Source organism: Podarcis cretensis (assembly GCF_951804945.1).
Source record: "Podarcis cretensis genome assembly, chromosome: 18".
In the NCBI taxonomy this organism is placed as follows: domain Eukaryota; kingdom Metazoa; phylum Chordata; class Lepidosauria; order Squamata; family Lacertidae; genus Podarcis; species Podarcis cretensis.
This window is the reverse complement of record NC_137188.1, coordinates 3,065,906-3,080,002: the sequence shown is the minus strand read 5'-3', so window position 1 is coordinate 3,080,002 and position 14,097 is coordinate 3,065,906. Positions and strand designations below refer to the sequence as shown.

Here is a 14,097-nt window from a genome sequence, read left to right as displayed (position 1 = left end):
TTTTAGAGCTTCTGAGCTGATTTACTGCAAAGAGCAGGAGCCAGGAACAGTCTACCTGAACAGCTAGAACTCAGAATTTTCAAGCCACGGCAGCACCCTTAAACTGAACCATTTGAAAACACATCAATGCTTGCCTGTTGGTGCAGCAGCCTTTGTTACAGAGGCGACACATCCAGAAACAAAATGTAGTTGAAACTACATTACCGGGGAAGGTTTCTGGGGGCCACACAGACAGTCCTCGGGGGCCACTTTCCCAGCAGGTTGTGCTCCCCCAGTTTTAATACACAGCTGCCCTCCTCCATCAGGCTCCATATTTATTCTTCGCTAACCCAAAGCTTTTACCTAATGCCCTCCCCTCAAAAAAAACAAAATAAAAACTGCATCAGAATCTTGTGGTCCGCTGCTGACAGATTTTCTTTATTAGATAATTTGTGGGGCAGTGGTGGTATTCACAGTTTAAAACCTGACAGCGGTCAAAATAATGATAATAATTAATAAACGAGAGCATCCTGCCTGGGCCAGGGGCGGGACATGTCGTGGGGAAGGCCAGACCAGTGGGTGCTGGGGGGGGGGAACGACCCAAGAATGCCGTCCGAAGGCTGGTGCCAGAAAGGCTCAGGGATGGGGGGAAAGGAGACATGGCGCGAATTCAGAAGGGGGGATTCAAAAGGGGGCCTCTGCCCCTTTGTTCGGCCTCCGGAGGGGGGGATTTGGGGGGAAACACCCACCCGTCCTCATCTCCACTCTCTTCTCCCCCCTCAACCTGCCGCACGGCCACCCAGAAGTGTGCTGAGTTTCCATGGTGCTCACTTTGTGGGTCGGAATCAGTACGGCTACAGCTCCCACGGTTCCCTGCACAGCCCTAAACAGTCCCCACGGTTCCTCGTGGCCGGACCAAAGCGAAGAGGCAACCCACCTGACCCTGTCTCGCTGCGGAGGTCCGTTTCTGTACCCCCCCCCCTCCGCAGAAACCCACCAGCTCCCCCTCTTCTGCACAGGACCCTAAAAGACCCCCTGCATAAACACTTGGCTGCACAAGCTCTGCCCGCCACACGCCTCCCGACAGAAACCAAGAACCACCGAAAGGGGGGGGGCGAAGGGGCACTCGAAAAAGAAAAAGAATTGAGCAGAACTTCCAGTGAAATCCGTGTGTCCCGCCCCCCCACCGCAAAAAGATACCCACAAGTCCGGGTCCCTTTGAGATCCTGCGAATTCCAGTCTCTGCAGTCAGAGAGATGGCGCCGAATCACCCCACCACCACCACCCTGCCCCCCAGGGATCTCTCCGGTTCCCCCGCCGGCCCCACTGCAAAGGGGTCTGTTGCATCTCGCAACTAAGAGGAAGGTGGGCGGAGCCTCTGGGGAGGGGAGGAGCTAAGCCCCGCCCGCCCACCCCAGCTGCCACCCTACAGTCCAGAGCTGCGTATGCGTCTGTCGCGGAGAGCAGGAGTGGGGGTGGGATGGGGGTGCCGTGGTGGGGAGAAGGGATGGAGGAAAGAGGGGCTGGTTTTCCGCTTGGGCTCCTCGCCGTCCCTGCCAGCAGATGGCGCTAGTTCCTGGCTGCGATGACAACCGACAAGGCCACGCCCCCCAGCGCCACGGCTGTTGCGCCAAAGAGCCACTTCCAGGGAATGGACTGGGAAAGAGAGATTGTATTGTCATTACAATTACTGTTATTGCATTACAATTATCGTATTAATACTGATCGTTATTACTGCTATTATTATTACTATTATTATACAGTCATACCTCGGCTTACAGGCGCTTCGGGTTGTGCGTTTTCAGGTTGTGCACTGTGCCAAACCCAGAAGTACTGGAACAGGTTACTTCCAGGTTTCGGAGCTCGCGCATGCGCAGAAGCACTAAGTCGTGCTTTGCACATGTGCAGAAGCGCCGAATTGCAACCTGCGCATGCGCAGACGTGGCGCTGTGGGTTGCGAATGTGCCTCCCGCACAGATCACGTTCGCAACCCGAGTGCCCACTGTACTATTATTGTCGTTATTACGGCTATTATTATTGCTATTATTATATTCTATTTCTTATATAAATATTTCAGTCAACGACTAGTAGAGAAAAAAAAGAAAAGCATACTATTCAACATGAAGTTAAAAGCAATGTTAAAAATGAGAGATGTCAAAGAATTATGTTAAAATGGTAAAAAACCCAAAAAATGCCACCAAGGTAAGGTGTTAGCAATTCTAAAATGAAGACCAGATCCAACCCCTTGCATTGCTGGAGTGTCACGCAGCTAGAGTATCTCTGGCAGACGGCCATCCCAGTTCTGCTTAAAAACCTCCAAGGAAGGAGACTTCGCAAGTTCCAGAGGGAGACTGTTCTGCTGTTGAACAGCTCTTGCCAACAGTTTTCTCCTGACCAGAGAAGGAATGACCGCTGGGAGGAGCGAAGAGAGAAGGAACTCCCTGCTGCATCTACAGCTGCACAACCAGGCATCTTCCTCTGCCCTGCCTGCAAGAAAACACGTCTCTCCCACCTGGGTCTCTGCAGCCGCAGCATAATAATAATAATAATAATAATTTATTATTTATACCCTGCCCATCTGGCTGGGTTTCTCCAGCCACTCTGGGCTGCTTCCAATGGAATACAGTGGTGCCCCGCAAGACGAATGCCTCGCAAGACGGAAAACCCGCTAGACGAAAGGGTTTTCCGTTTTGGAGGTGCTTCGCAAAACGAATTTCCTATGGGCTTGCTTCGCAAGACGAAAATGTCTTGCGAGTTCCTGCGGGTTTTTTCCCTTTCCCCCCCTTTTTCTAAGCCGCTTATCAGCTGATCCGCTAAGCCGCTAAACCGCTTAATAGCTGATCCGCTAAGCCGCTTAACAGCTGATCCGCTAAGCCACTTATCAGCTGATCCGCTTATCAGCTGATCCGCTAAGCTTCTAATAGCGCTAATCCGCTAAGCCGCTAATGGGCTTGCTTCGCAAGACGAAAAAACCGCAAGACGAAGAGACTCGCGGAACGGATTCTTTTCGTCTTCCGAGGCACTACTGTATTAACATACAATAACCTATTAAACATTAAAAGCTTCCCTAAACAGGACTGCCTTCAGATGTCTTCTAAAAGTCTGGTAGTTGTTTTTCTCTTTGACATCTGCTGGGAGGGCGTTCCACAGAGCGGGTGCCACTACCGAGAAGGCCCTCTGCCTGGTTCCCTGTAACTCGGCTTCTCGCAGCGAGGGAACAGCCAGAAGGCCCTCGGAGCTGGACCTCAACCGTCCAGCGGCTTGACCTCCCTCACCCCCAAAGGCGCACCTCTCCGTTGTCTCCCAAGACAGACGGATGCCGGCCTGCACGCACACACAGATTCCTGCACTTGCAGGGGGTTGGACTAGATGACCCACGGGAACCCATCCAGCTCAGTGGTCGTGTGACCTACCCGCGATGACTTGTCTTTGCACTTGGCGGTGGGTCCGCTGGGGTTGCCCAGCATCTTGCGGTACATCTCTGTCTCCACGCACTTCTGGTCGGCGTGCTTCTTCGCCAGCTTTGAGAGCTCCGTGTGGATGGTCTGGTGGGGGGCGCAGGGAAAGAAGGAAGACGTATTTTTGAGGAAGCAGGAGAGGGAGCCTTCCTGGATCAGACCAAAAGGGTCTGTAGACGAGCCTCTCTGGGTTTATATGTTGTTTCAAGGGATAGACTGTTGTGGAATGTGGAGGCTCCATTCAGATGCCTTGGCCAATGTTTGGCTTATAGAAAAACTATACCACACTCGAAAGTTGAGCGGTTCAATTAAGTGTTTTTTTGGGGGGAAATGACTAAAATACATAGACCAATCTACACCCCCCAAAAAATAAAAAATTTGAAGAATATCAATAAGACATTGAAAACTAATTTTAAAAAGTAATGTAATTTGTATACCACCCTTCATCCATAGATGTCAGGGCAATTCACAGCATAAAAACACCAGCTAAAAACACAAAATGCATAATAAAAATAAGAACAGGGGGGGGGGGACCCATTAACTCCCCTCCCACAAACATTTAAAAGGGTATAGGATGTTAATCAGCCCAAGGCCTGGTTGAAGAGGAAAGTTTTACTAGCCATGGATATATTTGGGTCTCCAGTTTTGTTTTTTTGGACTACAAGTCCCATCATCCATAGCTACCAGGACCAGTGCTCTGGGATGATGGGCACTGTAGTCCAAAAACAGCTGGAAACCGTGCAAGAAATTATAAGAACATGACAGAACATAATAAGAGCATCACAAATGCTGGATTCTGCTGGAGATTCTTGCAGACTCTTGCAGGACAGGTGAGTCCTAAAACTTGGGTTACACCTGTTGCATCTATTATATATAAGGACTCAGCTGCCACCCGCCCTTTGCTAGAGCAACCTCAGAGTTTCCTCACCTGAGCCTAAACCCCGGTTGGGCTTTGCCACGCTTCCTGGGGGAACCTGTGGCCCTCAACCCCACCGTACCTGGCTCTCAGCTTAATTTAATGCAGGGCAACAGAGTGTTTGCAATGACCTAACGTGCTGGTGGACTCTCTCCCTTGCTGGGCAGGGATCTGGGCAACCAGCTTCAGGCGCCGGGTTGGACTGGATGCCCTCAAAGGGTACCAGGATTCTATCAGCCATTTAAGCCAGAAGAAAGCCGCATCTGGGGGCAGCGGCGACATACGCCTCTGGCTACCAGCCGTTGACCACCACCCAGTTCAAGATCCTGCAGAGGGTCAGATTCTGACCAATTTCCGCATTGCAGGGGGTTGGGCTAGATGACCCTCTGGCCCCTTCCAGACCTACGATGCTCTGGGCCTTACCTTATTCGATGGCTCCAGCTTCAAGGCAGCTTTCAATATGGGGATGGCTTCCCTGTATTCGCCTTGCTGTGCCAGGACCTAGGAGAGCATAGACGAAACCAGTGTTTACAGTGGATCGTTTTGCAGGTTTCTAAACTCCGCCATTTTCAAGGACATAAGAAAAGCCAACTGTTTCTGGACTACAATTCCCATCATTCCTGGCCACTGGTCCTGCTGGCTATGAAAGATGGGAGTTGTAGTCCAAAAACAGCTGAAGAAAAAGGCCCCATACGCTGCAACCCTTCCATGGCTGAGTGGAGGAATTGAAACCCAGGCTTCCAGGCACTCTAACCACTGCACCACACTGCCAGCATCCCGGGCGGGGGGGGCATCCATGCACCTTCCGGAGGCCTGGGTTCAAATCCAACCATACCTATGCAGAGATCTACAACCTCTCCTGGACAATGACAGTTCTCTTTCTCAAGCTCTGGGAGGAAGACCTTTCATTGCCTACAGACAGCCACCCAATCTTAAACAACTCCTAACCCACAATAATACTACAACCAGACTTAACACGGACACTGGCACCAGAGCCTGCAATAAACCCAGATGCCAACTTTGCTGCCACATACACCCGGACAACACCATTACTGGCCCCAACAACATCACACATACCATCTCGGGACTATTTAATTGCTCATCGTCTAACTTTGTGTATGCCATCAAATGCCAACAGTGTCCTTCAGCTCTCTATATTGGACAAACAGGCCAAACCTTACGCCAAAGAATAAACGGACATAAATCTGACATCAGGAATCACAAGACAGAGAAACCAGTAGGAGAACACTTCAATCTCCCAGGACATTCTATACAAGATCTCAAAGTAGCTGTTCTATTACAAAGGAATTTCAGAAATAGACTGGAAAGAGAAGCTGCTGAATTGCAACTTATTACCAAACTTAAAACCATGGAGAGACCTGGTCTGAACAAAGACATTGGATTCTTATCTCATTATACATGACAAAGCCATTTTTCACCTTCTCACCCCTTGCTTTTTCCTGTAAGACCTATTGCAGTCGTTAAGAGTCGTCAACAGGCTCATCACAGCTATCTGCCAATCACCCAATCCCACCACCCTTCTGAGTAATACCCCTCCCCACCTTCTCACTATATAGAAGGGTCTGGTGACTTCTGTTTCAGTGTATCTGAAGAAGTGTGCATGCACACGAAAGCTCATACCAAGAACTAACTTAGTTGGTCTTTAAGGTGCTACTGGAAGGAATTTTTTTATTTTGTCATACCTATGCAAGTCCACCAGGTGCCCCTGGACCACTCCCTGTGTCTCGGCCACACCTAGGGCTGTTGCGAGGGTGAAACAAGGAGCCACCTGGACCCTCTACCCTTCCCCTTCCCCACCCCCTGAAAGACAGCCCCTACCTTCCCCTTCCGAAAAAGGGCTTTGATGTTGTCCGGCTGCTGTTCCAGGACTTGGTTGCAGGATCGCAGGGCCGCATCGTAGTGGTCCAACTTGAGCTGAGAGGCGGCTAAATTGTTCAGGCACTTCATCTTGACGTCCACTAACTCCTCCTCCTCCTCCTGGGTAAAGTCCACTGCAGGGGGGAGGGGGGGTTACTAGAAAGGGGGCGGGGTTGCGGCTTGGACAGGGGTGCGGGTTCGAAATGGCAAAACGAGGGCTCTTCCTGGGAATGGGAGACCTGTGGACCTCCAAAGAACCTATAGAGCTGGAAGGGACCTTGAGGGTCACCCAGCTCAACCCCCTGGCAGGTGGCTCTCCAACCTCTGCGGAAAAATCTCCAAGGAAGGGGAGACCACCACCTCTCAAGGGAGCACATTCTGCCATTAAGCATCATTCCCCGGCTTCTGTCTTGCAAGGGCATGCAGACCCCCCCCCCGCAACCTAAATCTCCCCCTCTGCCGCCCCAGCTGTAAAAGTATAAAATAAAACCCTACTCATCCAAAGTGTCTAGGAAGAGAGCAGAAGATGGAATAAGTAGTGTAGGATCTGCTGCCCCTGCTCACTTTGCGCTGTCTCTATGTCTCTCCATTCCTTATTTATTATTATTTTTATTATTATTATTGTTATTACTACAGTGGTACCTCTGGATGCGAACGGGATCCATTCCGGAGCCCCATTCGCATCCTGAGTAGAACGCAACCCGCGTCTGTGCGGGTCGTGATTCACCGCTTCTGCGCATGTGCGCGACGTCATTTTGAGCGTCTGCGCAAGCGGCGAAACCCGGAAGTAACCCATTCCGTTACTTCCGGGTCACCGTGGAGCACAACCTGAAAATGCTCAACCTGAAGCATATTTAACCCGAGGTATGACTGTATTATTATTATTATTATTATTATTATTATTATTATTATGCGGCCCATCTGACTGGGTTTCTCCAGTCACTCAGGCGTCTTCCAACAAATTAAAACACAGTCAAACATCAAACATCAAAAACTTCCTGATACAGGGCTGCCTTCAGAGGTCTTCTAAAAGTCATGTACAGTAGACACTCGGGTTGCAAACGTGATCTGTGTGGGATGCACGTCCGCAACCCGCAGCGGCGCTTCTGCGCACGAGTGGGTTGCGAATCAGCACTTCTGCGCATGCGCAAAGTGTGATTTAGCGCTTCTGCGCATATGCGACCGCCATGACATCTGACGGGAGGGCGCTCCACAGGCCCTCGGAGCTGGATCTCTGTGTCTGGGCTGAATGATGCTCGCCGACTGCACCCTGCCTCCACGCAAGTCCAGGACTGTGATGAGTCACTACAAATCCTGCCATGAGTGCTGCGTGACGACAGCCTTGCGTTTTTATGTGTATAGGGAGATATCTTTTATCAGATTGTTGTTGCTTTTGATACTGAACTTTCAGGGTACAAGGCAGCTCAAGAAGTTAATAAACTCTTTTGAAAACTGGGGATCAAAGCTGCTCGTGTCCTCCTATATTTAGCAAGAGTGCCTGTTAGCCCCACCCCACCTCCATCCGCCATGGAGGACCAGGCACCTTTTGAACTGGAGCCGATAATCTTCAGCGCAATGTCGTAGGAGTTGATAGCCAGAACGTAGTCTGCCCGCTGGTAGTGGAAGTTCCCACGCTCCCTCTTCCGGTTTGCCAGCTCAATCTTCTCCTTCCCACTTAGGAGTTCCAGGTCGGGGGCATCCTGGGCCGATAGAAGCTCCACTTCAAGTTCCAGAGATGAGTCAGGGGGGATGTCCGGACTCCTGGTTGGAAAGGCCGAGGAAAAAATACCCCATTCATAAAAAGCATGGGCATTGCCCTACGGGATCAGAGCCAAAGTCCACCCAGCCCAGGACCCTGACTCCGACAGAGGACAGCAAGACTGCAGGTGAGGCACCCCAAAGATCCTGAAAGAGCGTGGGTATCACCCCCATCGTCCAGCCCAGACACTGAGGTCCAGCTATGAGGGCCTTCTGGTGGTTCCCCAACTGTGAAAAGTGAGGCTACAGAGAATTGGGCAGAGGGCCTTCTTGGTGGTGGTGCCTGCCCTGCGGAATGCCCTCCCTGCAGATGTCAAGGAGATAAACAGCTATCTGACTTTTAGAAGACATTTGAAGGCAGCCCGGTATTGGGAAGTTTTTAATGTTTGGTGTTTTATTATGTTTCTGTATATGCTAGAAGCTACCCGGAGTGGCTGGGGCAACCCAGTCAGATGGGAGGACTACAAATAATAAAATTATTATTCTTATCCGGTTTACACAGGACACTCATGACACTTGAATCCTACAGGGTCATCCTAGGAAGGGGAGGAGTGGGAGATTCTGGACAAGCAAGAGGATTTCCCTAGGTTTCAGCTTTCAGCGGATCCTCTTTCCTCGGGGACTGAATCTGCCGTCAGCCCTCGGGGGGAAGGGATCCCTCGGCCCCTCCCCTCACCTACCTCCCTTGCCGGCCGAAGCAGTACTTTGCGTCTGAGATGATGAGTGCCGTCTCTCCCATTTCCATCAGCTGTATGCAGAGGTCCAGGGCCTGCAGGGGGAGAAAATGACTCCAGCAACTGTTGGGACGGAAGGAGACCCCTCCCGGGCCAGAAGTAAGATTCCTGGCAGCTGGTACTCTGAGGGAGAACACAGCCATTTCAGCTAGCAGGAAAAGGGGGGGGGTCATCTAGTCCAACATCTGGTTCTCACTGTGGCCAAGAGGACAGAACAATTCAAAGTGTTGGTGCTGACCTCATTGCGAGAAGCAAAGCTACAGGGAACCAGGCAGAAGGCCTTCTCGGTAGTGGCACCCGCCCTGTGGAACAACGCCCTCCCATCAGATGTCAAAGAGATGAACAACTACCTGACATTCAGAAGACATCTTAAGGCAGCCCTGTTCAGGGAAGTTTTTAATGTATGACACATTAGTGTATTTTTGGTCTGTGGAAGCCGCCCAGAGTGGCTGGGGAAACCCAGCCAGATGGGCGGGGTACAAATAATAAATTATTATTATTATTATAAGGCAGCCTGAGGACAGGATCGGAGGGCAATAGCCCTCTCTGCCTGTGGCTCCCCAGGATCTGTCACCCGGAGGTAGGGGCTCCATTCAGCTGTCATAAGAAGAGTTGTGAGAACATCTTAGAGCTGCACTAACACAGGATGGGGCACACCTGGCTTGTCAGTAAGTTGTACATGTGAAAAAGATCAATAATAAATAATAATAGTAAAATTTTATTTATACCCCACCCTTCCAGGTTCAGAAAACTGGGCTCAGGGCGGCTAACAACAAATTTTAAACACTTAATTGATGCAACAAAAAACAGCATAAAATACAGTATAAAGCGTGAATAACAATAAATTCAGAATTAAAAAATTAATTTAAGGGGGAAATCCATCCAATAAACATTAGATGATAACCAGGGCTAGCTGGCTAAATTAGTCCTGTTTGGGCCAGCGAGGAGACCAGGGGAGAATTAGCTGTGGGATCCCAGCGTGGGTAATCTTCATAAAAAGGGGAGGGGGAGGGAAGGAAGGGGAATAAAAGATCAGGCTAAGTTCAAATTGAAAGCCAGGCAGAATAGCGCTGTCTTACGGGCCCTGCAGAAGGAAGTTAAATCCTGCAGGGCCCTGGTCTCATGGGACAGAGCATTCCACCAGGTCGGAGCCACCACTGAGAAGGCCCTGGCCCTGGTGGAGGACAGTCTGGCTTCCTTAGGGCCCGGGACCTCTAAACTATGCTTATTCATGGACCTTAAGGTCCTCTGCGGGGCAGACCAGGAGAGGCGGTCCCGTAAATACAAGGGCTCTAAGTAGACCCCTAGCGTAACATGAATCAACCATGTGATGCAGCACCAAAAAAAGTCTCATGTTATTCTAGGCTGCATCCACACAAGTCCAGGGTCAAGGTCAAGGGAAGGCACAATCCGGGTCTGTTCTGCCTTGGTCAGACCCCACCTGGAACACCGTGTCCAGTTCTGGGAGCCACAATTTAAGGAGGACATTGAGATGCCTGAAGTATGTGCAGAGGAGGGAGAATGAGATGACCAAGGGCCTGGAGACCAAGCCTGATGAGGAATGGTTGAGGGAGCTGGGGATGTTTAGCCTGGAGAAGAGGAGATACGAGAGCCATCTTCCAACATCTCAAGGGCTGTCCCATGGAAGAGGGAGCAAGCTTGTTTTCTCCTGCTCTGGAACCAAACTGGTTCAAGCTGAGACCAACCAGGTGCACTTCCCTCACAACTGGCATTGTGCTGGTCCCGGGGGGTTTACCGTGAGGCATGGTCAAAGTCCGGTCCTGGGCCGAGGGTCTGGACACTGTCCACCAAGGGGGAAGCTGGATTCGAAGCAAAAGCTGGGTGTGGTCGGGAACTCCGGAAAGACATCTGAGGCCAGGGGCGGTCCCGGCCCACAGGTGACCCGCCTCTCCTGGCCTTGAGGCGAGCACTCCTCCTGAGAGAACCCAGTTCCCTCCGCCTCTCTGCCCTGAGTCTCTGCAGCTCAGGAGAGGCTGGAGGGTTCCTGGACCCAGGGGGAGGCTCACCTTCCCCTGACAGGGCTGGGAGAGGCGCACCTGCAGGCAATGGGTCCTCCATCACCTCCGGAGCCAGAGCGGATTCAGCTGGTGTCTGCTCCTGAGGATCCGGCACAGGTGAGGGCCCTTCAGGTTCAAGCCCCTGCCCCAGCTCAGCCGGCCCTGGAGGCGGGGACTCCTGTGCAGGCTGGGATTCCTCCGGTTCAGCCTTTGAATCAGATTCCCAGGCCATCACAGGTATTCAGAAGCTGGTTCCCTCACAACTGGTATTCACCACCCAAAAGAGAGTTTGACGCACCTGGATGACATCGCAGTCGCCCAGTGTGAAGGTGAGGCTGGGGTTCTCCTCGACCACCGTGCCGCCCTGCAGCATGGTCTTCAGGCGGACGGTGACATCCTGGCTCTTAACCGGCCGGGTCTCCGGTCCCTGACCTGCGACGATGACTTTCTTTTTCAGCAAACCGCTCCCTGCGGGGAAGAACCGAGAGAAACATGAAGGAGAGCAGAAAGAAGTTTGTATCCACTTTAAATAATTGGGATGATATTTGGTGTTCCTCACTGGGTCAGCAACAAGGCGTTGGGTTTATGAATGAGGGGAAATGGCAATTGAGGGGACCTTCTGTGTATATTTTTTTCCAGATGTCTAACTGAATGTGAAACAGATAGGTACCAGAAATCTGTATTTTTTATCAGAGAAGCAAGTTTTGCTCTTCCTGATTCTTTTCAACAACTTTATGGAAGATTTTTAACATATGAAGCCCTAAATTCCAAACTCATTTGTAATAAAAATCAATATATTAAGAGAGAAGCATAATAAAGAAAAATAAAATATAAAACAAAATACTCATGATCCTTACAAAAGAGGGGAAAAAGAGCAGAGAAAAACTAAAAAGACCCTTTATCACATGTCTGTCATATATTGTGTCCTTTAATCACACATATAAAGGCAGAGAGGGGGATTTTTGAGTTGTTCCTATTTTTTTTTTCTCATGTATTTTGTATTTTATCTTGTGAACCGTCCTGACACCTGCATCCTTTGCAATGAATTTTGACATGGGGGGAAGGGGACAACGAGGCAAAAGTAGAAGTGAAAGGAGAAGTGGGAGAATCATAGAATTTATCCAGAATTGAGAAATAGAGGTGGGCCTGAGGAGAAGCCAATCCCAGCTGCACCGGCGGAACTTCTGCCTGCCACAGCTTTTGCTGAAGGCGCTGTCCAAAGGCAAGGTGCCCTCACCTAACACATCCACCCACTCGGGGGTCTCCTCCGCGTCTTCTGGAGCAGGGGGCTGCGAGGCGGCCGTCTCTCGGCCGTCGTTTCTGGGCACGTCCTCCAGCGGAGGGAGGCCGCTCAGGTCCTCGTCTCGCCCTTCCTCTTCCTCCTCGTCGTTATCCAGGACTTCAAAATCCTCCCCGCTGTCCAGCGTGGAAGTGTTGGATTTCGCCAGTTCGGGAGAGGTCAGGTCCACCAGGCTGGCCCCCGCCCAGTCCGGAGAAATGTCGTCCAGACCTTCTCCCCCGGAAGCCATGGCGGCGGCAGATCAGGGCAGCTGGAAAACGAAAAAGAGGAGGGAAGGAGAACTTACGTTTAAAGAAGATTGGGGAATGTTTATTGAATATATGGAGGGAAATTGTGTTTATTTGAAAACGTGGGCAGCATTAAGACAAACTCAACAGTGTAAATAAGTTTTGATGGATGTAATAACGGAATACTGAAGGGTTTAGTTTATATAAAATATGCAGGTATTTATGTTGTGCAAAATGAACCGTGGAAAGAGAGGAAGGGAAGTCACTGATATTTTAAGGATGGTTAAGTGAATATTATGGGACGCAGGTGGCGCTGTGGGTTAAAGCCTCAGCGCCTAGGGCTTGCCGATCGAAAGGTCGGCGGTTCGAATCCCTGCGGCGGGGTGCGCTCCCGCTGCTCGGTCCCAGCGCCTGCCAACCTAGCAGTTCGAAAGCACCTCCGGGTGCAAGTAGATAAATAGGGACCGCTTACCAGCGGGAAGGTAAACGGCGTTTCCGTGTGCGGCTCTGGCTCGCCAGAGCAGCGATGTCACGCTGGCCACGTGACCCGGAAGTGTCTCCGGACAGCGCTGGCCCCTGGCCTCTTAAGTGAGATGGGCGCACAACCCCAGAGTCTGTCAAGACTGGCCCGTATGGGCAGGGGTACCTTTACCTTTACCTTTAAATGAATATTAGGACCCACGTACCTACGGGACTGCCTCTCCTGGTATGCCCCGCAGAGGACCTTAATGTCCACAGATGACAACATTCTGGAGGTCCCAAGTCACAAGGTGATTAGACTGGTCTCAACTAGGGCCAGGGCCTTTTTAGCACTGGCCCCGACTTGGTGGAACGCTCTGTCCCAAGAGACTAGGGCCCTGTGGAACTTGACATCTTTCCGCAGGGCCTGCAAGACAGAGCTGTTCTGCCTGGCCTTTGGTTTGGACTCAGTCTGACCCTTATGTTTCCCTCCCCTTATGGCCTTGATTTATCAGCTATTTTTAAAATGAGGCTGCATTTTAAATTGCATTTTAACCTGTATTTTAAATTGGGTTGTTTTTTTTTTTCTATTGTGATTTCACTGTAATTTTACTGGTGTTAGCCGCCCTGAGCCCGGCTCTGGCCGGGGAGGGCAGGGTATAAATAAAATTTATTATTATTAAAATGTAAATCAGAAATTTTTGGGACGCAGGTGGCGCTGTGGGTTAAAGCCTCAGCGCCTAGGACTTGCCGATCGAAAGGTCGGCGGTTCGAATCCCTGCGGCGGGGTGCGCTCCCGTTGCTCGGTCCCAGCGCCTGCCCACCTAGCAGTTCGAAAGCACCTCCGGGTGCAAGTAGATAAATAGGGACCGGTTACCAGCGGGAAGGTAAACGGCGTTTCCGTGTGCGGCTCTGGCTCGCCAGAGCAGCGATGTCACGCTGGCCATGTGACCCGGAAGTGTCTCCGGACAGCGCTGGCCCCTGGCCTCTTAAGTGAGATGGGCGCACAACCCCAGAGTCTGTCAAGACTGGCCCGTACGGGCAGGGGTACCTTTACCTTTACCTTTACCTTTTTTAAAACAGAAATTTTATTTTAAAAAATTCTTAAAAATAAAATAAAATGGGGAGAGGGAATCAAGGGAAGGGAATGATGTGAAACCCCTATGAAGAAAGGTTTGGGTCTCTTATTTTTTCAGGTACGGCATTAACTTATTTATTTACTTACTTACTTAATTTGTACACCACCCTATACCCACAGGTCTCAGTCCACCTTTCTCCCTGTATCCCTCCAAGAATCAGAGAATCACAGAAACTGAAGAGCTGGAAGGGGGTCCCCCGAGGGTCACCCACTCCAACCCCTGCAATACAGG

The 14,097-nt window shown here is 50.8% G+C and overlaps 1 protein-coding gene across 1 annotated transcript; it reads right to left on the bottom strand.

The window, feature by feature from the left end:
- Positions 1-396: 396 nt before the first annotated feature.
- Positions 397-12,291, bottom strand: FKBP8 (FKBP prolyl isomerase 8). The gene is made up of 8 exons (XM_079960803.1): positions 11,979-12,291; positions 11,040-11,209; positions 8,670-8,758; positions 7,775-7,992; positions 6,193-6,365; positions 4,777-4,854; positions 3,393-3,524; positions 397-1,635 (listed from the first exon to the last, which is right to left on the bottom strand). The coding sequence occupies exons 1-8, from the start codon at positions 12,268-12,270 to the stop codon at positions 1,549-1,551; spliced, it is 1,239 nt and encodes a 412-aa protein (XP_079816929.1). The 5' UTR covers positions 12,271-12,291; the 3' UTR covers positions 397-1,548.
- Positions 12,292-14,097: the final 1,806 nt, after the last annotated feature.